The following is a 26,997-nucleotide window of genomic DNA, read 5'->3' on the forward strand; positions in this document are numbered from 1 at the left end:
GGGAAATTCACATGTTTTCAGCCTGAGGGGAAGGTAATTGCAAACCTCCTCTGAATAAATCTTGCAAAGGGAGTATATCACATGGAGCTTTTGGGTGGTTTTCTGGGTCAGTACTTCAGGGTCACTTCCAACATGAGTGCACTTCCAACGATGCGGTTCCATGTCGTAAAATGACTGTGTTATCAGACGCCATTGATTTCTATGGGAGCTAATTGCGAGGTGCTTCAGCATGTTTTCCAAAGTGACCCCTGATTTTGGTAAAGACGGGGGAAAAGGGACTTCACAGCATTCGCTTCCAGGCTCCCTTCGATTGCACTGCAGATTGGTCTGGACTGGAATGCAGCTTTGATACTGCTCTGGTACTCCACCACAAGTGCCCCGGGAGGAGGAGGAGGAGGAGGCAGCTCCCATCCCTTCCTTCCCACGAGTGCCTGGCACCCATGGGAAGGGAGGGACGAGGAGGAGGCAGCCCCCCAGTCCCTTCCTTCCCGAGGATGATGCCCATCATCCCCGGGAAGGGAGGGAGCAGGAGAAGCCAGTCCCCCAGTCCCTTCCTTCCCAGGGATGATGCCCATCATCCCTGGGAAGGGAGGGAGGAGGAGGAGGCAGCCCTTCCAGTCCTTTCTTTCCAGGGATCCCTGCGGGAAAGGAGGGAGGAGGAGGGAGCCTCGTCCCCAACCCCTTCTCCTCATGGGGGCGATTTGAATCGTTGAGCCCTCTGGTGTGGTAATACAATGTGCTCTCACTCCCCTTTGCTTGAGTCCGCATCACGTGACTTGCTTGGAATAGAACTGACTTCACTTGCCCCTCACTTTGGAAGGACAACAGAAAGGCAGCCAGGTATGGTAAAACATCACATTTTAACCTTAATTCACATTGCTAGACAGGAGTGACTCTGGATCTGGTGTGAAAAAACATGACACTTTGCATTACTAAAACAGGAGTGACTGTAGATCTCAGCTGCAAACCCCACCACGTGTGATAAGGTCCAAGGACACTCCAATGACCGTTTTGTCTTAGGGTCACCATAAGTCACAAATGACTTGAAGGCACACACCACCAATGTCCAACACCATCTACAAAGCCACACTTGGCCCACCTCTAGTATAAACCGAGGTACAAAAGTGTGCATGGTAGGTTGGTATGTATACTGTTTTTAGCATCTGGCTAGCCTTAACATCTCTCTCTTTTTGTTTTTCTGCACCTGAAAAGCAGCAAGATACGCCAAAGAACGTATTCTAAATTCAGCAAGGGAAGAAGGAGGCTTCACCTGTTGAGCTTTTACTTGTCCCCATCATTTCCCAGAAAGAAAAGACAAGGCTTGCCTAGCACTTTCTCTCCCTCTCTAGTCCTCTGAGGAGTAGGGCCTTCACTGAAAGCTCCAGTCTTTATAGATAGATATGCACCTAAGTGTTGAGGAAAGGCTTGTGCCTTAAAGAGGAAGGAGATTGGGGGCAAGATCATTTATATTGATTAGATTTTGAGGTCCATATTGGGAGAGGCAGGATGAAGACCTCATATGGTGGTCCCTTGGTATTCGCTAGGGCTTGTTCCCAGGACCCTGGATGCTCATGCCCCATTAAATACAGTAGCTCCTCTCTGGGCCCACAACAAACTCCAACTCCCAGGATCCCATAGCCTTGAGCTGGGGCAGTTAAAGCGGTGCCAAACCGGGTTGTTATTTCTCCAATGCGGATGCAGCCTGCAAATAAGCCCCAAGCTTGTTCCTGCTGCCTTGAGGGGGATTCATTCAGGTCCCTCCAGAGAGCTTTAGGGCCTAACTGCCAAGGAGGACAAAGCACCCCAAAATGTAGGCCAAGCAAGAAAAAAATGTAGGGCACAAAAGCCGAAAAACGCTCCTATAAATGTGAACCCATGCTTCTCAGTCATGCTCCCAACATGGAGGACATTCTGGAATTCCTCCTGAATGGAAATGTAGGACAAATCCGGGGGAAAGGAGGATGTCTGGTCAAAACAAACAAAAAACCCTTAAAAATAGGGCGCCCAGCCATCCTCCTTTTCTAGGACAAGTCCTCCATTCCAACTTTCTGCAGCCCAGGAAGAATTCCAAAGGTCCTCCATTCTGAGTATGACTAAGCAGCATTGATTTATCTTTATAGCAGTGTTTTCGTCGTTTTATTTCGGAATGTCCATTTTTGAAGGTCCTACATTTTTCACGGTGCCTTGTCCTCCTTTGCATTGTGACGTCTGCCCGCCCATCCCGAGGGAGGGCGACCAGAGGTCCTCCTTTTCCCCGGACACGTCCTCCATTCCAGGTTTTTGTCCGGGGAGTTCCCAAATGTCCTCCATTTTTTTGAGCAGGAATGACTGAGAGGCATGGATTTAACTTTTTAATGGGAGCGTTTTCAGCTTTTATTTTGGCGCGAACTACATTTTTTTTCCTTGTCTTCCATTTTGCGGTTACGCTGCTTAGAGAGGGAATCATAGCGCGGTAACTTTGTGGTGCGGACGGGCTCCTAAGAGGCGGCACCCTCAGCGTTGCCTAGCAACCGCTCCCCTCCCCGTCCCGCCCAACAGAGGCGCCGCCAAACCCCGTCTGAGAGAAAGGGAGCGACGAGCGAGCAGCGATTGGTTGGGGCAGAGAGCCTTCTGACACCTGATTGGCTGGGGTCTCTCTCTCCTCAGCCACTCCGCCCTCCACATTCAAATCGCTGAGGCGGGGAAGGCAGAGAGAGGACGGTACGTGTCTCTCTTGAAGGGCTCTCATTATGAGGGCGGGACCGACCACCTGCTGAGGGCGGAGAAAGAGAGAGGGCGAGGCCACTCTGAGGGGAAAAGGGAGCAATGCTTCAACCGAACGTTTTAAACCTGGTCTGGGGAAAGACTCCGCCCCTTTTCCTCCCTCAAGAGCCAATCAGGAACGAGGAGCGTGGCCACGCCCACTCCTCACTCTAAGGCGCGCGGGGAGTAAACTCAGTGTTAGAGGTGGCGCGAGGCAGGTGAGTGAGTCAGGCCTCCAGAGTATCATTATCATGATTATTATTGATGTTGTTGATTTATATCCCGCCTTTCTCCCAATCCAGGGGCTCCGCAGCGGGAAGGACGTGACCCTACCCCGCCCCTCAAAGGTTTGTTGTTGGGTTGCTACTACTGCCTCCATTTTGTGACACTCCCCTTCCCTTCCCTTCCCTTCCCTCCTCCAGCAGCAGAGCCCTCCTTTGACCCTCTCTCTGCCAAAGCTTGGATTTGAGGTATTGCTTGTCAGCGTTTGAAATGTCTCCTGCTGCGGTCTGTGTCCTTTGCAGCCTCAGGCTGTGAGACGCAGGGGTCAGTTTGGCCGAAGCAGACTTAATGCCTGTACAAACACAGGGGTAGTAGTTCATTGTAAGGCAGGTTCCAAAGTCCCTATTGTAGTAACGCCTTCATTAGGTTAGCCCAACAGGCACAAAATGCTCTCTTGTTGTAGTAAGAAATACCCCTAAAGTGGATGGACTTTGCAAACTACATTGGCCATGATGATCAGATACACTGTTCTCTACTTGGAGCACATAGTTTCTGTACTGCTGAGGAGTGTGGTTTCCTTCTGCGCACACAAACACAGTCATTCAGGGAACGTGAAGTAATGCTGTGTCCCCTTCCAAAGAGACCAATCCGGCAGTTACAGTGGCCTCTTGGTACCCGCTGGGTTTGGTCTCCTGGACCCTCCGTGGATACCACAGTCGGTGGATGGTTAACTCCCATTATATCCAGTGGCCTAGTTCAGTGGTATTCCTTATATAAAATGGCAAAATCAAGGTTTGTTTTTTGGAATCCATAAGTTTTAAAAACATTTCCAAGCCATGCATGCTGACTGTACTTTCTCTTTGTTATTGACAGCTTAGCTGAAGGTATCACAGCCCAACTAGTTAAGTAAAACTGGACTTCATTTCCTAAGGCAGAAAGTACACAGAGCCTGTGCCTTTGCTCCACAATGCTTCTTCCCCTGCCCCTTGCTCTTAAGAGTTCTTCTTGCCAGCTGCACCAACAAGCATAAAGCTACTCAGTGGCTTCCTTTAGTGTGTCTTCCAAGGACAGAATTATCACCTTTGCACTCGATTGCTGGGAGGGTGATATCCAGGATGACGTGGTTCTCCCATCCTCAAAGCTCTGAGGTTGTCTGCACTTTTTGTTTCAACCTGCCCCTGCTGCTCCTTGCAAGCAGGTAATACCAGTTTGGCCACACACTCTCAGCCTCAAAGGAAGGCAAGTGCAAGTCCTCTCTGAAGAAATGACAAGAAAATCCAGTGATAGGGTCACCATAAATCAGAAACTACTTGAAGTTACACGACAACAACATTTAAGCCACACCGATTTGTCACTCTTCACTGTGACACTACATCAGAAGAAGGGGCAGGCAAATGTTTAACAGAAACCTTCCTACTACTAGCTTGGACCAAAGTCTCATGATGTCTTTTCTAGACATTGTCTTGCTTGTCCCTTTTATTACTGTTGGTAATGCTGCTCTTGCAATTTTGCTATCACAGTTTGATTGGGAATGAAATGAAACAGGCTTAAATGAGACTAATACTCAGCTAGATTCACTCTTTACAAGGTCAACCCTTGCAGATTGCATTAGTGTCCTTGAATGAAGAGTACATGATTTCTGCAGTAGAAATTCAATAGTACAGTGGTGCCTCGGGTTACGAAATTAATTTGTTCCGCCATTCCTTTCGTAACCCGAAAATTTCGTAACCCGAAACACTTTTCCGTTAGCACTGGAAAGCCTATAGCTGCACTTTGCAGCATTTGAATTTTGCGCCGAAATGAATTTCGTAACCCGAAAAATATTTCGTAACCTGAAACAGTTTTTGCCAATCCAACTTTTTCGTATCCCGGAAATTTCGTAACCCGATCATTTCATATCCCGAGGCACCACTGTACTTAAGAATGGGAAAACCAGAGCCAGCAACTAAGCAATGATATGCCTGAGGAAAAACTTGGGAAGCAAACATAATTGTAATTTGAAAGAATTAAATGAAACAGAGCGCCATGTATAGGGAAACCATTCCATAGACGGTTTGAGCCTAACCCTACTTACTGAGAAATCTTTGTAAACTTGATGGGATGCACCTCTGAGAAAACATGCTTGCCATTGTGCGGCACATTTGTCCACTAATAAATAAATACATAATTGGTTCCAGGGACTCGTCTAACCTTTGTCCCTCAGACAGATTCATTTCAGTACCTGTAGTAAAATTATGTCCTGATATTTATTTTGTTTTATTCTAATTTGTTCCCTTTGTTAAAGGCATTGATGGCAACTAAATTTACTTTGTATGTCTTTTTTTCCTCAGAGTGCTACAAACATTGCCTGAACAACATATCCCTTGTATTATTTTGAAGCAAATATAAATAAAAGAAAAGCTATCTGGAACAAAATGAGTGCTGAAAACAAGGTAACTTGTTTGAGACTGTTTGAATTCTGTTGTTTTCCTTTTCAGTTTTTTTTTATTGAAAGCATAGACCACAAATGTTTACATAGAAAGTCATAAACTTGGAAAGATACCCAAGGGCTGTATAATCCAATGTTGTGCCAGTGCAGAGATCCACAGTTAAAGCACTCCTGAGAGATGGCCATCCAATGTGGTGGAAGCTGATGCAGGCTTGGCAGTAGCCCTGTGTTTAAGATGTAGTTCTACTCTAGAGCAAAATGCTTGTGGCTTTCTTAAGTACTTATAAAATCTGATAGGAATTAAATGCATGCTTCTTCTGGCAACAGGTGCTGTGTTGCCAGAAGCATTATACTGATGTTTTATTCATTAAGAACAACAGCTTTGTTTCTATGCCTAACTGCTCTGATTTTGAGTCACACTGTTTCGCTTTATTTGAACATAGGAAAATCAGTCTTTTGAAGCACATGAGCCCACAGTGAAAACGCCTCTGAAAGAGACGACTGCCTCCAATTCATTTTTGGCAGAGATCCAGCCCACCACTTCTGGCCATCTGACAACACCTCCAAAGCCTAATGAAGTCTCTCCTAGAGATCCATGGACACCAACAGCTAACCTCAAAATGCTGATCAGCGCAGCCAGCCCTGAGATTCGAAATCGAGAGCAAGAAAAAAAATTGTCAGACAACAGAAGTGAAAGCTTTGAGGCAATTTGTTTGTTTATCTCATAAACGTTCTTGAGAAATTATACTTGAGCTTGAAAAGTAGCTAGGCAAGCAATATCTTGGTTTATTTCATTCTTCTGTGTTAGACCTCAGATGTGGAGTGCTGCTTATTTTTAAAGCTTGTAGCTTACGCACAGCAGATACAGCATGGCAGCTGTATTACTGGGGTGGAGGCTTAGCTGTCACAGACACAGTCATTTGGTGTTACTCATTCATTACAAATGCTGATGCTAAATCTGTCAAACAGTGATTTTTTTTTCACATAAGAGCATTTTCTCTTGTCTTTCTGCAGGAACATTTATCAGGAGATGAATATGAAAAATCCCAACCAAGCCGTAAAGACAAAAGTCTAGGATTGCTGTGTCACAAATTTTTAGCTCGGTATCCTTGTTATCCTAACCTTTCTGAAAAGAATGAAATTTGCCTTGATGAAATAGCAGAAGAGCTTAGTAAGTTTGAGGCTGGGGTCTTAAAAATATTTAATACTGGTACTCCTCAGTTCACACTATAGGTATACGTCAGTTAACAAAGTAGATGTGTCCCTTGGTGTTACTTCTTCAACAGAATAGTTGGTACCAGAAGCAGAAATAGTATGGAAAGAATGTAGTATGCAAAGGGATCTTGTAGCACCTTTGAGACTAACTGAAAGATAGAAGTTGGTAGTATGAACTTTTGTAGACTTGAGCCTTCTTCCTCAGAGACATGTGGTAGAATGAAAAGGCCAGGGACAGACCTATATAGCATTCTCTGTGTGGGAATGTCCATAGGAATACAAAACTTTGTGGATGTGGAGATGAGGTAACAAGTTCAGTTTTAACAATGGTCGTTGTGGACAAGGCATGAGGAAAGATGTTGCCCAAAGCCAAGGTGAATGGATAAACATGACTATTGGGATGTAGAGTGGGATTGAAAAATTAGACATGAACCAAGAGAGCACCCATGAGGGAGATGTGTGTGTGTGGGGGGGGGGGGGGGTGGTGTTAGCTAGTGTTATAATGTGTGTACTGTGCTAAGAAACCATTGTCGCTGTTCAATCTACTGTAGTACTGCAGTTTGTTGATATATTCCAATTCAACTGCTTCTCTCTGGAAAGAATAGGATATGTTCTTATACCACAAAAAAAGAATAGGTCAAGATGTTTCAGCAAACATTTTATTGAGAACTAAATAATATGTGCAAGTAAAATGAAACTACTAGGTCAGGAAAGTTTTGCACAGGTAAAAGAAACATTTTGAATCTTCTAGGGACCACCTGAAGGCTTCTAATGCATCCAGAGATGACTTTTTCTTTCACCAACTCCTGCTATTGTGATTTCCATTTTAGTGCCCAAACTTAAGAGATCTGTGCATTTTTTAACATGCCAGGAGTAGCTGGCAAGGCAAGTTTATCTACTTCCCTCTTTTCTCTCTGTTTTGCTGTTAATGCATGTTAATTAAGGGACTCAGGAGGCAGCCGCCATTTATCTTGCCTCTTGTAAGGAGGCTAACACAGCTACAGTAGGATTAACTAGGCTGGAGTATGTTCCTACTCTTTCCCCAATCAAGCATTATTTGGCTCTCCTTTACCATCTTCCTATTGTTGGTGCTGTTAAAAACAAGCAAACAGTAAACTTCCACATACATAGAGGACAAGGAGGAAAGGGTGGGGGCAGGAAAACACTGTGCGTTGTTAACTGCTGTATACCTGTATTAGAAATTTTGTTGTAAGAGAGATTGCTGTACCAATAGATACTGTTCAGGCCAAAATGGTGAAATGCAAATACAGAAATTGAGCAGCATACCCAATGGTTACATGATAAAGTTGTGCATTCAAAGTGGTTAGCATGCATAATTGATTCTCAGCCTTTGTTTTTCCTGATATGGTGGACTTCACCATCCACAGTCCCCAGTCAGGTTGGCCAGTAGGATGTTGATGTCCAAAACATCTGGAATACTAAGTCTGAGAACCACCTGTGTGTATCATCTCAGAAATTCTTAGGATTAGTTTCATAAAATGAGACAGTATAAGACAATGCTGTCTTTGCAAATGAGGTGCTGTGGTTGCTGAGTGGTAGCTTGTGTGAAACTAGAATTCTAGGTAGAGGGGAGCTTAAAAACTGGTTTATATTCTAGTTTTTTAGAAGTGAATAAGTTTCAATTTGCTCTGCTTTTTTCCAAAAGATAAACCAAATGGTATTCCAATTGCCCATTTGTGGCCTATATTAACACAGAGGTTGTCATAAATTGTACAAGCGCCCTCTGTTTCACATACTGTACGTGTCCCACAATATTGTCATTGGATTAACCTCTGAACAAAGGCTTGATCATCTTACATAGGATAGAAGAGTAAAAGAAAACGAGGTTCCACATTTTATTGATGGTCCAAAAACTTTATTATCTTAAAAAGCCCAATGCATTTCAGCCTTGTCATCAATTGGCCTTCTTTAGGGGCTATTAGCAGAAATTTCTGGAGTTGTAGTCTGCACTGTCAACAGTGGACACTCTGAGTATTAGAAGGAAGGCCTTCCTTCTAATACTCAGTGTCCACCAGAAATTTCTGGTTATAGCCCCTGAAGAAGCCCAATTGGTGACAAGGCCGAAGCATATTGGGCTTTTTAAGATACTGGTAATAAAGTTTTTGGACCATAAAGAGTACATAGGATCTCATTTCCTTTTACTCTTCTACTGTGAATACATGCTATCCAGTTTTTTGTTCTGTTCTATCTGATACAGGATGGCAAAAGATTGGGCCATCAGATATTGTAGGTTTCCAATTCCCATCAGACCCAGCAGGCATGGTCAGTGGTGAGCAACAAGGTGTAGAGAAGGCTGCAGATTCCTCACTCCCACTTACAGTTTTGCAAATAAAACAGGCATGTCACATTACACATGTTTGCATCCACCAGGAATTTGGTTATAGACAACCTAGTAAACATTTAGTAAATGTTTCTGAAGGTTGCAAGCAGATAAATGATATTGTCATCACAAGTTCTCATTTGTAGCATCCCCATATTCTGATATAGAAGCTTAACCAATGGTGTATTAGCAGCATATTTGATATTTTAGGATTAAAAAGGTATTAACTGGATTTGTATAGTTTACTTGTATTGCTGAAATATTTTGATTAGAATCAGATGAAGAATTGGAAGGGAGTGCAAGGGCCATCAAGTTCAACACCCACCCCTGCCATGCATAAATACACAACTAAAGCACTCCTAAAATATTCCCATCCAACATCTGTTTAAAGTCCTCCAAAAAGGAGATTCTTGAAAAGTAGGTTTAAAATTATGTTGATAGATACATTTTATTCCTTTCTTACAGACGTTGAACGTAGACGTATTTATGACATAATGAACGTCCTGGAAAGTCTGCACATGGTGAGTCGACTTGCCAAAAACAAGTATTCTTGGCACGGTTATCATAATCTTAAAAAAACATTGCAGATTTTGAAAAAAGTGGCTGAGGAGAACAAATATACACAACAAATTGAGTTGATTAAGAAAAGAGAATTTGAACAAGAGTCTGAGGAAGATGGCCAGAAGATTGAATTGGTGGCAAAGCAAGTTAGGCCAAATGATCATACAGACATATGCTTTGTGGAACTTCCTGGGATGGAATTTCGAGCAGGTAAATACTTTGCTCTCTATCTAGAACTGACATACTAGTATATGTCTACCTCCTGTAGTTTCAGTTTGTTTTCTTCCAGTTGTTCAAAATGTGGGCTACAAAATTTAACCTAGGGCCTGAACAGACAGACCAAAATAAAGCTGCTTCAGGTCACTTTGGAGGTTTGCTGTTTAAATAACACACATATCTTAAGAGTCCAGAAGCTGTGCCAAAGCTGTGTTTCAGTCCTTGGGACTGGAATGTGGCTTTGACATGGCTTCCAGCCTCTTAGGACTCATACATCATTTAAACAGCATACCTCCAAAGTGACCTGAAGCAGCTTTATTTTGACCTCTCTGTTCGGGCCCCTAGTTACTTTTTAAATAATCTATCAGTTTCAGTACCTGTATTGATAAAATCTGCAGATAGTGGGTACCATTACTCCAAGGAGTTTCCTCTTTTCCTTATAGTGCTAGTAAAACCCTTTTTAAAGATCATATGTGATGTGATTTATGTACCTCATTCTAAAAACAAAAGTACACACATTTATGTTTACTTAATGTAAATGTAATTAATGGATTGATCCTGGGATTGCCATAGGTTGGCAGGTGACGTAAAGGAGTGTGTGCATGCATTCAAAGAGCATATGCTGTTAATCAGTTCAAATCAAACCACACTGAAGTGATTCAGGCTTGCATAGCAGTAGTCTTTAGTGGTCTGCACCTAAGGTGAAAAAAGAACAATGCCTTAATTCAGAATTGCTAGCTAGCTTCTACATTTGCTCATCATTATCTCTCTTTGCACAGCTTCAGTAAACAGTCGTAAAGACAAGTCTTTAAGAGTGATGAGTCAGAAATTTGTGATGCTGTTTCTGGTATCATCTCCCCAAGTTGTGAGCCTTGACATTGCTGCTAAAATGTTGATTGGTGAAGATCAAATGGAATATTTAGATAAAAGCAAATTTAAAAGTAAGTGACCAAAATAGCTATTTGTGTGTCTGCTGAAAAGAAAGAAGGCTCCTGTTCAGTGTGATGGAGCTGGCTCTCTACATTAGGTCTTTATTTGGGTAAGGAGAGCTGTATTTTATCTATGAAGGCATGTTCAGCAAGTATCATTGTTACAGCAGAAAGAGTGGCACTCTAATCAAAATAATGACAGCGGATAATGTTTGTAGAGCCCTGTACAATTTGAATCCAGACTATCTGAAATGTCCTATCTCCCACTATGAGCCTACCCAAGTTTTATTTATTTATTTATTTAGAGTATTTTATACCCTACTCTTCAGCCACAAAGGCTCAGAGCATCTTACAAATTGTTACTTTGACAGTCCCTGCCTCTGGCTTACAAATAAACAAGACATGTTACAAGGAAAAGGGAATGATAGTGGGGGGGGGGGGGGGTTAAGTCCAGCAGATACAGTTCTTCTCTCCCTCTAAGGCCAGGACAATTACAAATAGGATGGGGGGGACCTTTCATCAGCTGTTGGGCCTAAGCATGATAGAGCTGTGCCTAGCCCTTCTCTCCCACCAAGATCACAATAGAGGAGGGCATTTCATCTGACTGGACCTATTTTTAAGATCTACAAGTGTAAGCTTTCTCAGTCCCACTACTAACACAGGTATGCCTGGTGAGGACTCAGAAGCTGCTTCTGTTTGCTCCAAGACTATGAACTCTCTTCCCATAGAAAGTTCATTTGATCTACTCATTTTTCGTTGACAAGCAAAACCATTTCATTTAGATAACCTTTTGTTGTTTGTATGAAAAAGTTCTTTTCAATGGAGTGTGCAACAGCTCAATATTTCCATCCCCTGGCTTAACTGTGTGCAGCCGCTTCTTCCCCTCTGTTTTCTGTTCCCTACCATGCTGTCTTCTCAAACAGAAGAAATGATACCAAACTATTTCATCTTCCTCCATGCTACAGTGCTAGAATGGCTGGCCAGACTTCTGTAGCCTAGAGAGGAGAACTGTGGATTTTTTGGTAGATTCGCTTTAACTGCTCTGTTAGTCACAAAGAGCAGCTTCCAGTTGTTGGAAGTCCTCCTTCACTTTCAGTACAGAAAGTGAACATGCCAATATTCTTCCCTTAGGAATAGCAGTTCCAGTGTACTACAGGCAAATACTGAATACATTCTGTCCTTGTTACAATTTCCTTTTAATAAAACAAGAAAATGCATCTCATATGACTTTAAAACTACCTTTTGAAAGAAATTGGATCTAAATGACTAGCACCTGAATTGAGAATGATCTTCCAAAGTGGTATTCTTGAGAAGCATGTTCTACAGGCTAAAATGTACTGGTTGCCATGACCTCAGGAGGAAAATGAGATTCACATTCCTGAAAACTGGACAGAGGGTGTTATTCAGGGAAGTGTTGTTGTTGTCACCCAATCACAATTTCAGTCTCAGCAGTTCTCTGTATAATCCCTCCCTCCACGTAGTTTTAAGTGTCTTCTTCCAAACCCTGAAAACCAGGGTGGGGGATCACTTTAAATACTGAACATTTGATTTGGCTGAGGGACCAACAGTTGTTAACATGCACACTAGATTTTTCATGTACTCTGAAGGATCCAGGAAACAAAATGTCTGCTGCCTTTGTGTTGTATGTCTGAAACAGCTTTTGGGAAGGAAAGACTGATTAAGGCAGTATGAGATTTCACAATATTTAACCTTGGTTTAATGATACTGCAGTACCAATTCACTTTCATAAGTCTCTTGATTTATTTCAGCTAAAATCCGAAGACTATATGATATCGCTAATGTCCTCAGTAGCCTTGAACTTATCCAGAAAGTTCATGTTACAGAAGAAAAGGGCCGCAAACCAGCATTCATATGGACAGGGCCAGATATTTTTTCAGATATTCAGGGTAAGTGAATTATTGTTTCTGCACTGTTAATCTTTCACAGAAAGTTGATGTTAGTTTTTATAGTGATGTGATAATTTTCTAATTTATTTATTAACAGTATTTCTGTGTTGCCCCATAATCAATGTTAAACAGTATAGCGATACAATTGCAGTATAAAACATGTCACAGCAAAGATTAAGCACTAAAATTAAACCTCTTAAAATTAAATGGACAGTTTTTGTTCCTGTTGTTGAGAAGAATTTAAAATGAGGATTAGGTGAATTTTGAGGAGGAATATTCCACAATACGTGCTATTCAAGCGAAGATCTTCTCTGTAGTATTCATCTATTGAATTTTGCCTCTGACACTGACCTCCAGATCTAGATAAAAACATACAGGTGAGAAAGACACTGGCTGCAAGATTTTATTGTTTTAAATGCTAATAGCAGTGCTTTCAATCGGGTCCAGAAATTGATTGTTCTGTAGCTATGTATTGGACTAACTGAGGATTATAAATCATTTTCAAAGGCAGGCCTACATATAATGCATTAGATAAATGGGAGGTTATCCAAACAAGAACAATTGCAACTAGGCTGTCTCCGTACAGATAGACTGATACAAGAAAAGCTGATGAAGAGATCCCATAGAGCTGAAGGTCCCTGGCAACAGGTTGCTCAAGTACCTAGCCAAGGTATTATTTACTGGCCTATTTCTCTGGGGCTGTTTTAGGTTTGTTTAACAGTAGCTGAGTCACTGTCACCTTCATAGAATCATAGAATTGGAAGAGACCAAAAGGGCCATCCAGTCCAACCTCCTGCCATGCAGGAAATCTTAAATCAATGCATCCCCGACAGATGGCCAACCAGCCTCTGTTTAAAGACTTCCAGGGAAGGAGACTTCACTACACTTCGAGGAAGTGTGTTCCAGTGTCGGACAGCCCTTACTGTCAGGAAGAACCTCTTTTCCTGCAGTTTGCATCCATTGTTTGTCCAATGAGGTTTGTCCACCAGTCCTGAATGGGGTCACGCTCACTGTGAAGGACTCAGTTCGCAGTTTGCGGGTGCTTCTTGACTCCTTGCTTCACCTGACTCCTCAGGTGGATGCGACAGTTAGGAGCACCTGTTATCAGCTTCGGCTGATACGCCAGTTGCGTCCCTACCTGGACCGGGGGGACCTTGAAACAGTAGTACACGCACTGGTAACCTCTCGACTCGATTTCTGTAATGCGCTCTACATGGGGCAACCCTTGTACCAAACTCGGAAGCTGCAGTTGGTTCAAAATATGGCTGCCAGACTGGTCACTGGTAGCTTCAGGGCCAGCCACATAACACCTGTACTAGCAGATCTGCACTGGCTGCCAATTCGCTTCCAGGCACAATACAAGGTGTTGGTTGTTACCTATAAAGCCCTAAATGGCTTGGGCCCAGAGTACTTGAAGGACCGACTCTCCCCATACAATCAGCCCCGCACTCTCAGATCTCGTGGAGAAAAACTTTTGAGTGTTCCCAAGACAAGATACGCAGCGACTGCGCAAAGGGCTTTCTCTGTGGTGGCCCCGCAGTCTTGGAATGCTCTCCCTGAGGAGCTCCGCTTAGCCCCCTCCCTGGAGTCATTTAAGAGAAACCTTAAGACTCATTTATTTCGTCAAGCCTTCCCTCACATGTCCTGACTGTTTTGCTCCTGCATACTATTTATTGTATTTTTATATTGTTTTATTATTTTGATTGATTAATGATGGATTTTAATGATATATAGTAGTATACGGTTTTTTTTATGAAGGACTTTAGCTGTTAATTTTGATTTTTAAACTGTGATTTTTATTGTATTATATTTGTAACCTGTATCGTATTGTATCTTATTCTGTTTGTAAACTGCCGTGATCATAGGAACGGCGGTATATAAATAAAATTTCAATCAATCAATTGTTCCGGGTCTTGTTCTCTGGAGCAGCAGAAAACAAGCTTGTTCCCTCCTCAATATGACATCCCTTCAAGTATTTAAACAGGGCTATCAAATCACCTCTTAACCTTCTCTTCTCCAGACTAAACATCCCCAGCTCCCTGAGTCGTTCCTCATAGGGCATGGTTTCAAGACCCTTCACTATTTAGTTGCCCTCGTTTTCTCAATGTCCTTTTTGAATTGTGGTGCCCAGAACAGGACACAGTATTCCAACTGCTGTTATTCCCATCCTCAGGGAAGCATTAACAATCTTGAGCCAACTAGACATTGCCTCAATAAACATTATCAACCATGACAGGCAAGAGTTAAGCATGCAGGTAGTCAACCAGACTTGTCCAAGTACAGTGGTACCCCGGGATACGAATGCGCCGCCTTACGAAATTTCCGGGTTACGAAAAAAATCAATTGAAAAAAACTGTTCCGGGTTACGAAGGTTATTTCGGGTTACGAAAGAAATTTTGGTGCTTTTCGGCGCTTTTTCGCACCAAATCGCGGCTTTTCCCCATTAGCGCCTATGGGTTTTCGGCTTGTGAAAGCCTTTCGGGTTACGAAAGCGGCGGCGGAGCAAATTAAATGCGTAACCCGGGGTACCCCTGTATTGTGTCTGCAGCCTCAGTTTCAGCAGTTGAAAGTCATCCATACAAATTAGACCAGAAGTGCTTTGGAAAAATCAGTTGATTTTGCTGTATTAATTGGGATCCAGATCATTGGAGGGTTGACCATTTGTGTCCATAAAAGTGCTGTAGATAAATCACAGCATGCCATGAAATGTGTTGTTAAATTTCTTCCCAGGTAAAATTGGAAAAAGCCACACATAGCTCACAACCTTTCAAGTGGATCATAGTGAATTAGTATTTTGGTAGTGGAAAAGAAATCCTCATTTGTATGCTTAGTAATGAGCTTAATTCATGTTCAGTCAGATGTATTATCATTCTTCCTCTGCTTGTGTTCTACCTGTATTCTGGCTTGTTTCATTGTTCTCACCTGTTCAGTGAAATACAGCATTTAGGCATGATTGTGTAAATTACCCAGGTCATCTCTGTGTCCCATAGAGCAGCTTGCCTCCATCAAGATTTCCCAGTATATCAGCTAGAGCCTTCCCTGGAGGCCTTCAACACAACAGAGGATAGGTGTGAGATGACTTTCTCCTTAAGTGGTTTACCAATCCTGCCTGAACACCATCCCTCAGTCTGTCATAACCAAGAAAGGGATTAATAGCCTACTTAAAGTGTACACATTAAAATATGTTACAACTTCAATATGATTAATTTATAGATGCAGAGCCTGTACTCACACCTGCTATGATTGCTTCATCTCATCCTGTGAAAGAGGAATCTTCCAGAGATAATTGTTCCAAGGAGCTCTTCCCTACTAGAAATAAACAAGGCTTCACAAGGCATCCATCTTTAATAAAAACGACAAAGACAACACAAAGTGATTGGAGGAAGATTCGTTCTGCTCCAAGCAGCCCGATTAAGAAAAATACAAGTATGAAGATGTTAAAATATAAACTTGACTTGGTAGTGTTCTGGAGATGATAGGGGAATGTTTCATGAGCTATGAGTCATGCAGCTAAGCTATATAAACAGTGTATTTTCAATAAAACCTTTAATGTTTATATTTTCTCCCAAAGGTCAAATTGTGCCAACTTTTCCAAGCAAGATGGCGCAACTTGCAGCAATATGCAAACAACAGTTAGATGAACAGTCACGGTATGTTTGTAAACAAAATTTATATTGCAACATTTGTTGAAACTGAAAATTCACAAATAGCTGTTTATGCCAGGAGTAAAGATCAGGTTATCAATTCCTTGTTATATTGTCATAGTTAAAAAAGGCAGCATGTGGACTTGTATGAAAGTGTTGGGTACAAGAGCATTTTGTAATGTTCTGCCTTATTTCTGTCTAAATTAGCAAAGCCAAGTCCATTATGTTTTGATTTGTTTGAAACATATAAATTTCAGATTGAAGTATTCTAACACAATGAATTTCTTTCCTTAGAGATTTCAGAAAGATGAAGATGAAAGTGGAACACTCTACTTTACAAGGCCCTCTGGGTGCTCCTTCTGACAATTCCAAACCATTCCTATTGCCTTCTCAGGCTGGGATATTTCCACTGATCCCCAGTTCAGTATCACCAACTGTACTAGCTCCTGTCAGTTCCACTGTGTCATATGCAGTATATTTGCAGCCTTCCCAAACACAGATAGTGACTGCATACAATCCAGGTTTATCAGTACAGCCTGTTCCCTGTACTAATGTGATAGGAATGAAATCTTCTGTGGAAGCCAGTTCTCAATTAATCCCTGGTAAAAAGTTTATTGAAGACAGGGACAGTAACTTAGCAGCAGGTGATGCCAGTGCTGAAGACCAAAACACTGGGTTGGCCAAGGAGCAAGAATGCAGAAAAAATGACTTGATGTCTGGAAAATGTTCCAAGAGAGGTAAATCAGTGCCAAAGGACAGCCCAATTAAAAAATGTAAGAATGAAGAGCTAGAGCATCAGGATGGGCTTAAGGTAAGGTGTATTAAAGTGTCCACACTTTTCACATATGTTGTACACTCCTGATATGTTTATCTTTCTCCTAAATGGATACAAATAACTCAAAATTGGTGGGTATCATTAGACTAGCAATTCTTAAATGATCTACTGTGGCAAACAAGGAGGCCAGTGAACTAGATTTACCAGTGCCAGCAGCACTCTTAACCCTTTTTCTACTGCAGTAACAGTGTTAGCAGTAACAGCAGACTCTACCACTTTATTCTTCACAAATGAAATTCCTATGAAATTCCTGGGATCGCCATAAATGAGCAGGTGATTTAAATGCACACACACTAACCACAAGGATAAAAAGCCTCCCCTAAGGCTTCGTTACTATTAATAAGAGTTTTAATCTGAAATGTGCTCCATTTTTGTTCCCCTATTTGTCTCCCATCACCACTGCTGGAATGTATTCCATAGCAACATCTTTGAAATTGAATTTGGCCCTTGGGCTGAAAGAGCTTCCCCACTTTTTTTATTTTGCAAGGGTAAGTGAGGTATGGCCTACCGGTTGTTGGATTGTAGCCAGCACAGCCAATGGTGAGCCATGCTAGAAAGTGTAGTCTAACATCAGAAGGGGTGTCGTTTGTGTATTTTTCTTTGTAGCATTGTGGGAACTGAAAATAGTGGGCCAAAGTGGTATAAAAAATAAAGTTTGAACGAAAAATGTTGCGCACTCCAAAAGTTCCCCTTATTAACATGGTGACAAATTGCTTAATAGCCTATTGTCCTCCTGTTTGCTGGGATGGCAGTCCACACCTTCCCCTGGAAAATAACCCAGATTCTGATTTTGACAGTGTTCATCTCATCATTTCTCAATGTCTCCCAAGTCCAGCCATTGATGAGGCAGCCTGATGTGGCTGAAGATGAATTACTCTTCTAGCCTTAATTCTTTCCCATCAGCCTTTGGTGGAAGTGGTAGTTCTGCTTTGTGTCTGCAGCAGGGGTATTCGGTCACTTCTCAGATAGAAGCTGTCTATCCTCAGAAGAAGCTAGGTGTTACATTATAAAGTTGTGCTTGCTCTTGTCTTGCCGCCTTCTGGTCTTCAGGCACAGCAACAGCATTGATAGCCTGGCCTAAATATAATCATAGAATTGGAAGACACCACAAAGTCCATCCAACTCAACACCCTACCATGCAGGAATACACAAAGAACTCCCATCCAGCCTCTGTTTAAAAACCTCCAAAGGAGGAGACTCCACTCTTTTCCAAGGGAGTGTGTTCCACTGTTAAACAGCTTTTACTTTCAGGAAGTTTGCCCTATTGTTGAAATGGAATCTCTTTTAATGTAGTTTGAATCTATTGCTCCATGCCCTAGTCTGGAACAGCAGAAACCAAACTTGTTCCATCTTCAATATGACTTCCCTACAAATATTTAAACATGGTTATCCTGTCACCTTCAACCTTGAGTTCTCCTGGATAAACATACTCAGCTCACGTAAGCTACTTCTTGTAGGGCAGGTCTTTTCGCCATTTTGGTCACCTTCCTCTGGACACGCTCCAGCTTGTCAACATTCTTTTTGAATTGTGGTACCCAGAAATGTACACAGTATTCCAGGTGAGGCCTGACCAAAGCAATATCATGGCAATATTATTTCCCTTGATCTAGACACTATAAATGCAGCCTACACACTTATAGATGCAGCCTAGGATCATACTGGCTTTTTTAGCTGCTGCATTACTCTGCTGACTCTTGTGGTCTAGTAAGACTCCTTGAACCCTTTTGCATGTTCTGTTGTCAAGCTAGGTGCCACCCATTCTATATCTGTGCATCTCATTTTTTCTGTCTAAGTATACTTTGTTGCATATCTCCCTGATAAAATTCATTTTGTTAGTTCTGGCACGGCTGTCAAATTTATTAGTCGTTTTGAATTCTGATCCTGTCTCAGAGGTATTACCTTCCTCTTCTAATTCGGTGTTGTCTGAAGATTTGATAAGCATGCCCTCTACTCTATCAAGTCATTGGCCTGAAATATACGGGCCAAAAGAAGCGGCTTCAGGCCGTCTTGGGGGTATGGCATTTAGATGACGCATGCCCCCCAAAGCAGCTGGAAGCTGCTCTGACACCGCCAAAAGGAGTTGGATTAAACCAGCTCCTGGCCAGTGTGGCTTGGGACCTGTGCCGGCATCCCGCTTTGGGAGCAGACTGTGTTTTCGCTGCAATCCCTGCCCAATTGCGACCAGAGGCTGCTCCTTCCTGGCCATTTGTTTCACTCCATAGATAAAGATGCTGAATAGCACTGGGCCCAGGGCAGAGTCCTGTGACGTCCTGCTAGTCACTTCTTTCCAGGATGAAGAGAAGCCCTTTGAGTTTGGGCAGAAAACCAATTACAAATCCACATGACAATTACATTGTCTAGCCCACATTTTACTACCCTTTTTTCCTGCAAGGATATCATGTGGGGCCTTATCACAGGTCTTACTGAAAGGTCACCCATAATATATTTGCAAAAAATAGGGTTGCCTCTTTTGTGTGGGTTGGTCTTCCATGCTCTTTCGTCCTTGAAAAGTGAATCCTTGTGGATGTAGAAATTATATAGCTCAGAGGATTTCAAACTGCCCTAGATGCCACAGGACAATTGAGTCCCTCTTTTAGCACAGTGAGCAAGTCCTTTTGGTTTCTGGTTAATCAGTCAATTGCAGATTTGCCCATTTTAGGGCTGGGCTTTCTAGCTGAAGCAGCTGTGCCTTGATTCTATGATACTGATAGTTGCATTTTTAAAAAAAATGTTGTTGGGTTTGGAAAAACTATTCACCGTTGATGGTGAGGACTGTATCCATCAGCCCCAGTAATTTAGATGGAAGATGTTCATCAGGGACCAGAAAAGAATAACGATGGAGCATGGTCCTCAACTGAAAGGACTGCAAAGACCTAAGAGAGAAGAGTTCCTATATAAATTGAGAATCTATACCCTGAACAAGATGCTGCACTATACATATTTTACTAGTCCCAAGAAAAATTTCTGAAAAGTATAAAATACTATAGCAGAGAATGAGGATACTGAGTGGAAGAAAGGAAACAGTTAAAATGGAGAAAGTGGTGAGATCAGGGCAGGGAAATTATTCAAAATATTGTCTATCCATGAAGCTTTACATTTAGGATTATTTCTGATATTTGGTGTTGAAAAGGTGCATAAATAAAGTATTAAACCTCCGTCTTTGACATATCCAGTTGAAGATACTGGTTGACAAGATGTGGGGCAGAAGGAAAGCCCTGGTTGTTTCTGTGTATAAAAAGTTCCTGGCTGGTGATTTTTGCTCATAGTGTACTGTGTTCTGCATATTCACAGAATAGATTAGAATCACTTGGGGAATTAAAGGTCATAGGTTGACTATTAAAGAGAAAGACAGCCAGTCATCTCCCCTCACTCCACCCTGACTCCTGGAAAAATGAAATTATCAGGATTGATAAAGGGATAAAGATTTTGTCTCTATCCTTACAGTTCCTTTCAGTGCTTCTTTTGTGGTAGTTTTACAAGTCATTCTGGCAGAACTTTGCTAATACAAAATAAAAGTGAGAAATCTAAAAGACCAAAATGAATGTTAGGATGAAAGGTCCAGGAATTTTATTCTTTTAAATTGCTTTGAACTTTAAGTTTTCAAGAGTTTTGCAGAATTAAAGCAAAAGTATGCAATAGGACAATGTTACTCAAAGTGGCGCTCTCTGGACTCGAGCCCATACACAAGCAGGTGACTGCTGGTCTGCAGCATGTTTCCAGGAAAGAAACAGTTGTTGCATCCAGTGGGCACAAATAGAATGCCAGTCCTTGGTGCACTGGGTGGGAAAAAACCCTGCCAGTCTACCACATCAGATAGCTTGATAAGCACTGCAATATAGGATAATTCAGGTACTTATTAATTTGCTTATTGATGGCATCCTAATTCTTCTTTGATAGCACTGGACACTTCATTTGGATTCTTTGTTATGGAGCATATTCAACTTTGGTTGTTTGCAATAAAAGTATTAAGGATGGTGGCTTGAGCTGTGTTCGGAGACATTCTCATATCAGTGTAAGGAGAAATTTTAGATAATAGTTCAATATTTAGGAAAGAGCATGGGGATATACTGTACATGCAGAGGACTGTATGTTTGAAATGTCCCTTGGATTAACATGTCCTTGCATAATGGGGATCAAGCATGTTAAGGGAGAAGGCACTTGAAATATTACTTATATAAAGTCATATATATCTTCCTTCATACCCCTAGAATAAAAGTACAGAGTTTTTCTACATAGAGGCTGAATCCATGTTGCTGAAATAATCAAGTTAGACACAGTTTTAACTGCCATAGCTCAAGGCTATGGAATTCTGGGAATTGTAGGTACTGATTGTAGTTAATTTAACCAGGAGCGCTTAAGGGTAGCAGGTACATAAGATACATCTGCACTGCTGAAATAATCTGATTTGACACAACTTTAACTGCCATGGGTCAAGGCTATGAAATTCTGGGAATTGTAGATATGTGTGTCTTTAAATAAGTAACAAACTACAGTTCCCACAATTCTATAGCATTCAGCCATGGCAGTTAAAGTGGTGTCAAATCAGATTATTTCAGCATTGCAGATGTATCTTCTGTACCTGCTATCCTATTGTGTAAGAGCTCCTGGCTGAATTTTCTGTATTGGTATAGCAACATCGAGAGCCAGCATGGTGTAGTGGCTTGAGTATTGGATTAGGACTCTGGAGATCAGGGTTTGATTCCCTGTTTGGCCTTGGAAACCCACTGGGTGATCTTGGGCAAGACACACAGCCCCACAAACCCTGTGATAGGTTCACCTTAGGATTGCCATAAGTTGTAAACAACTTCAAGGCATTCAACAGCTGTGGCAACCTTGTTCCTTGTTGGGTAGTAGTACTGTGCTGTGGTCAAGAGTATAGAACATGGTGTTAGGTATATTATCGTGAGGTTTCCCATTTTAACATTATCTTCAACCTCAAAACATTAACTGGCATAACTGTCTATGTGATTGGAAAGCGTAAAAGCACAGATGCATCACTCATTACCCTTAATAACTGAATATTCACCCTCCAAAAAGTTGTTTTAAATTTTGGTGGTCTACCATCTTTTATTATTTAATGTGGCTATATAAAATAAATAATAAAATACAGAAACATGTCATATTTTGAGTATGGGGAATATTTGCATCAACAGCAATTCAGAGTTTATTTAATGCAACACATCAGTAAGTATACCAAAGCCAGGCATTGGTTATAAACTGTACACTGTATTAGCTTTCTGTAAATACCTGGCATGACATTCTCATTTGAGTCTTGCTCTCTTCCTAGCATTGATGATATAAAACACGTGATTAGTTAATGAAGCATGGAAAGGAGGAAATTTTATATAAGAATAAACCACCTATGAAAAAGATGGTCCTTTTGATGAAAATACTTGTGGCATGGGAGGTCTGTTACTGATATTCCAGTGGAATGAGTGGATGTTGACCTTTTCGCCCTTCCCTAAAGGTTTAAAGTAAGGAGAAGAGTGGTATAATGTTTATTTCTCCCATACACACCTACCCAGAAGATAGTTACAGCTTGAAAATTTGGGAAATAGCACAGGAAGAGTCAAATTCAGCTTCCCATAGTGCTTAGTATGTTACCTTAGCCTTGTTGATTGCTGTTCATTTATATATATATAAAGAGAGAGAGTGAATGAGTTAAAGAGAGCCCCGTCAAGAATCTCTCATAACACATGTGGCCTTGTTCAGTGGGAAGAGTGATAAGCAGAAACGATGCCTGGGCTACATCTGCTATTTTGTCAGCACTCATTATTACTGTGGACTTAAATGGCATGTTCTTCCTTTGTTTAGACTCAGCTTCCTTCAGGTTATCGTATACCTCTTCCCCAGTTTACAAAGCTTCTCAGTGAAACTACTTTTTCTAACAACGAGAAGACTGAGCCATGTGTAGGACAGAAAATCTACAGTTCTCCCATTGCTGGTTCGTATTTATTGATCATATCACTAGAGTGTTCTGGGGTTAGTAGATGTCTACCATTTTCTGCCATGATAGGACTTCAGGCAGGAAAGCTAGGTTTGCCCATAACATATTGTGCCAGTGTTCAAGGCTTTCATGTGTCAGAGCATTACTTCTTGCTATACAGTATGTGCCTTCACCCAGCTTTTGCAGTGGTGACTCGCCCAGCATCAGTCATTAACTGATCCTGCAGGTTTGGAAGAGCTGTCTAGTAATTTCAGTTACTCCCTTCATTAAAAGCATTCACCGCATTTCTGTTCCCTTAGTACAGTCGCCCCTCCTAACTCACGGATCTCAGATCCGTGTCCTTGAATACCCATGGAGGGGCAACCTCTGCTATTTCCTGGGCCACGCACACGGGGGCATGCCCCATTCAAGCCTATGAGGCATAAATATGAGCGAGTCTCCATTTTCGGGGGGGGAGGACGGAATGAATCCCCGTGAATACGGAGGTACAACAGTACTATTTTCAGATTTATTACTACAACTTTCGTTCTCTCTCAGGAAGTCTACTTTGAATGCTGGGTATTCACTGTGATTCACAACAACAGTAAGCCATTTTGCTGGTAGAGGAGAACATATGTTGGGCAGCTCTTGTCAGTACTGACTTTCTTGAAGTCAGTTGCTCATTGATACTTAACCACCACTATGTTCTATGTAAACATCTGATGTTTGGTGGGACTCATATAAGCATCCTCTTGCTCATGTCTACAAGATGCTGTGATCTGCCCCATGACATAGAAGTACTGCCATTTTTTATAGTTGGTTCTTCCTCTTCTTTGTCTTAGATGGTATTCCAGTGACATCTGACTCTAGAACAGGTCATTTTCCTACTCTTCATTTAACACCTCTAAACCTGATGACACCATCTTCGGTAGTCGCTGTACCCGTGGTGAATGATCCTGCTATTGCTTCAAGCCATGCTAGTCCTGTCCAAACCCCTAGCTCTTCATGTCTGAACTTTATGCTGCAACATGTAGGACTAATACCAGCCAGTGTGCAGGTTTCTGGAAATCATGTCTTTGGATCTGCCCTGGTTAGTCAGCAAGCTGAATGTGTTAATCCTGTTCCCGAAAGTGTCAGCATGAAACAAGTGAAAGCATTACATAATGTCTTACCAAAGTACAGCAGTGGATTAAATGGAAAATCAATTCCAACAACGCCTTTAAAGCTGGTAAGAGAGAAAAAAAATGTGAAGCATTAATGTATATAATTGCCAGATGAGTGCTCATTGGTATTTGAGCTGCTATGCACAATCAGCAACTGGAGACAAATTTGTTGATGGATTGCACTACTTAACACTGTAGGTTGAGGAAATAAATGTAATAATTAATTTAATAATTTGTTTTATATATATACCGCTATTCCAAAGATCATAGCGGTGAACAGCAAGTAAGCTAATTAGCAAGTAAGCTAATTTGTCCCCAACAGTCTGGGTACTCATTTTAGCAACCTCGGAAGGATGCAAGCCTGAGTCGAGAAATGTTCTCTGTATAAACTCATATTGCACAGGCAAGAATGGTTTCTTTACTGGTTTTCAAGTGAATATAAGCCATTTATAAGCAGTTTTGAATGCCTTGCCAGGAGAAAGGTGAGATATTAAAAATTCAGCAATCATTCATGATTATACCTGATAAAAGCCATACGAAACATGAAACTATAAGCATGAGAGAGTCAGCAAGAGGCCCATAGGATATATTGAAGATTTGTATTGTCAAATATCACTTTTGTACTCTGCAGTAGAAACTTAGGGAAGATGGATATATCACATGGTCCTTGCATTGACTATATCTTGGTTAAAAGGGAGCAGAAAATTCTTGTTGATAACATCAAGTTTGACAGGAGTTCTAGGAGTCATCAGAAAAATAAAAATAAATGAAATAAGGCTACAAATGTAGATAACGAAGTAAGTACTGGAAACAACAATAAAACAATTCAGCATGCGACATTTATGTCATATCCAGTTGTCTAGAATAGTTCAGGTTTAAAGCAAATATCTAATTTTATTTGAAGAAATAGCCCATCTGTTAAATGGTCAGTGTTCATGATGTAGGAGGGTGTTTGAAAAATCACTGATAATCCTGTACAGAGCAGATCAGGAACCTTGGATTTATAGGTATAATCTGGCCCACAGAGGCTCTCTGCAGGCTTGACTCACTGGAACCAAGTAAGGAGAGGAGCTCCAATTTATCATCAGACTGTATACGTTCATTTGGAATAAATTGGTGTCAAAGCTTGCTTAAAGCCTGGATTGAAGGGACTATCTTTGACATAGAATTTTACAGATATAAAGAAGTGCCCACCAATCCCATAGGTATGTGGAGTGGCTTTAAATATTAAACTTCAGTTTGTCCACCTTCACCCCTAATAAAACTACTTTCAGAGACTTGTTCAAGCTTTCCATCTTCTCCCTGTGATTTGTAGATGAAAAAGAGATAGATCAATCTTTCAGTATATTCATGTGTGGATCAACACGGGCTTGACAGATGGGCAGAAAGGGGTGGCAAGATGCCACCCCTTTCTGCCGCGGCCTGCACATGGCAGAAAAAGAAGCCCTAAAAAGAGGCTTCTTTGCACCGCAGAAGGGGCACACTATGATGATGCCCCTCATGCGCCACGCTTTTTGGGCGCTGTGTATGGCAATTGTCATCATGGCGTGCCCTGTGTAAATGATGTCGCGCCAAGATGACGCTTGCGGTGCATGATAGGGTTTGGGAACATGTGAACACTCTGCCCTACCACAGCCCTAGTTCAGGCCCAGGCTGGTACAAATTGCCAGTCTGTTTAGCCCCATAGATTAATAGTACAACTATAGGTGCATCCTTCTTACTGATACTAAAACATTTTAGTTATTTAGTCTGATCATTTGAAACAACTTTGGCTTTCCCTTCCATCCAGACCACTGTTTCTCCAGCACCAAGGGATTCTCAGAAAGTCAGCAGAAGTGTCTCACCATGTGAATCAACCTTAATTCCTGGCCTTTGTTCAACCTCTTGTGAATCAATTGAAATTTCCCAAGAAGAATTAGTAATTCAACAAAGTAAACTTGATATATCAACAGAAGATGATAATGTTTGATTTGGAGGAGAAAATATTGTTTGAACTTTCTCTCAGCAGATGAATTGTAACTTTTTATTTATACTTTATAGGTGTATTTCAGAAATGGTCTTTGATCATAAGTGTGCCTTCTCCATGCTGGAGTCCTTTTGACTTAAAATTATCCTGCTTTCCTCTTACAAACAAAACAAGGATGTACATTTGTCTCCTTGAGAGGAAACAAAACCCCTTACAGAAAAAAAGCCATTCAGAACATTGCTGACATTGGTTGTGTGGGATATGAAAGCTGTTGTATGCTAAATACACAAACTTAAAAACACCATGTAACATGCTATATTTAAAAAAAAAACAACTTGAAGGACTAATTCAGTTCAAATATTTTAATTCTCTGTTTTAATTACTGTTATGAAGTTGGAAATCTTAATCATGTCTATTTAAATGTAAAGTTTATTTTTAAAATTTTGTCAAATTAAAATTTGAATTTAACTTTCCTAACTTTCATATTTGTGGTTATTTCTTTACATTGAAGTGCATTGCTTACAAGAACATCTGCAGGGAAAGCATGTTAAAGAACATGTCACATGCTACACTGCATCATAGAAGTTATGGATAAGAATGAATTTGCAGCATAGTGTATTTGCTGGAAGGGAAAACATTAGAATCATAGAGATAAAAGAGATCCCAAGAGCCATCCACTCCAGCCCTCTACTGCACAACAATACACAAAGTACTCCATACAGATGACCATGCAGCGTCTGTTTAAAAATTTCCAAAGAAGGAGAGTCCACCACACTCCAAGGCAGTGTGTTGCATTGTCAAGTAGCTCTTACTGTCTGGAAGTTCTTCCTAATGTTGAGGTGGAATCTCTTATCGTGTAACTTGAATACGTTGCTCCTTGTCCTGGTCTCTGGAGCAGGGAA

At 41.4% G+C, this 26,997-nt stretch overlaps 1 protein-coding gene across 6 annotated transcripts; it reads left to right on the forward strand.

Annotated features, from left to right (window-relative positions):
• Positions 1–778: 778 nt before the first annotated feature.
• Positions 779–26,568, forward strand: E2F8 (E2F transcription factor 8). Of its 6 annotated transcripts, none has more exons than XM_042446169.1 (15): positions 779–840; positions 3,045–3,089; positions 5,295–5,396; positions 5,836–6,096; positions 6,407–6,563; positions 9,414–9,719; positions 10,505–10,666; positions 12,424–12,561; positions 13,148–13,231; positions 15,775–15,987; positions 16,133–16,211; positions 16,500–17,016; positions 22,855–22,984; positions 23,809–24,194; positions 25,919–26,568. In XM_042446169.1, exons 3-15 carry the CDS (start codon positions 5,379–5,381, stop codon positions 26,096–26,098), a joined length of 2,631 nt encoding a protein of 876 aa, XP_042302103.1. In that variant the 5' UTR covers positions 779–840; positions 3,045–3,089; positions 5,295–5,378; the 3' UTR covers positions 26,099–26,568. The 6 variants fall into 6 exon arrangements, 5 of the variants coding, with proteins under 5 accessions (XP_042302103.1, XP_042302101.1, XP_042302104.1 ...); XM_042446167.1 differs by lacking the exon at positions 779–840 and adding an exon at positions 2,685–2,960; XR_006101491.1 differs by lacking the exons at positions 779–840; positions 23,809–24,194; positions 25,919–26,568 and adding exons at positions 2,685–2,960; positions 22,328–22,514 and having other exon boundaries at positions 22,855–22,977.
• The last annotated feature ends 429 nt before the right edge of the window (positions 26,569–26,997 follow it).

The sequence above is a fragment of the Sceloporus undulatus genome, chromosome 1 (genome assembly GCF_019175285.1).
Source record: "Sceloporus undulatus isolate JIND9_A2432 ecotype Alabama chromosome 1, SceUnd_v1.1, whole genome shotgun sequence".
NCBI lineage: Eukaryota > Metazoa > Chordata > Lepidosauria > Squamata > Phrynosomatidae > Sceloporus > Sceloporus undulatus.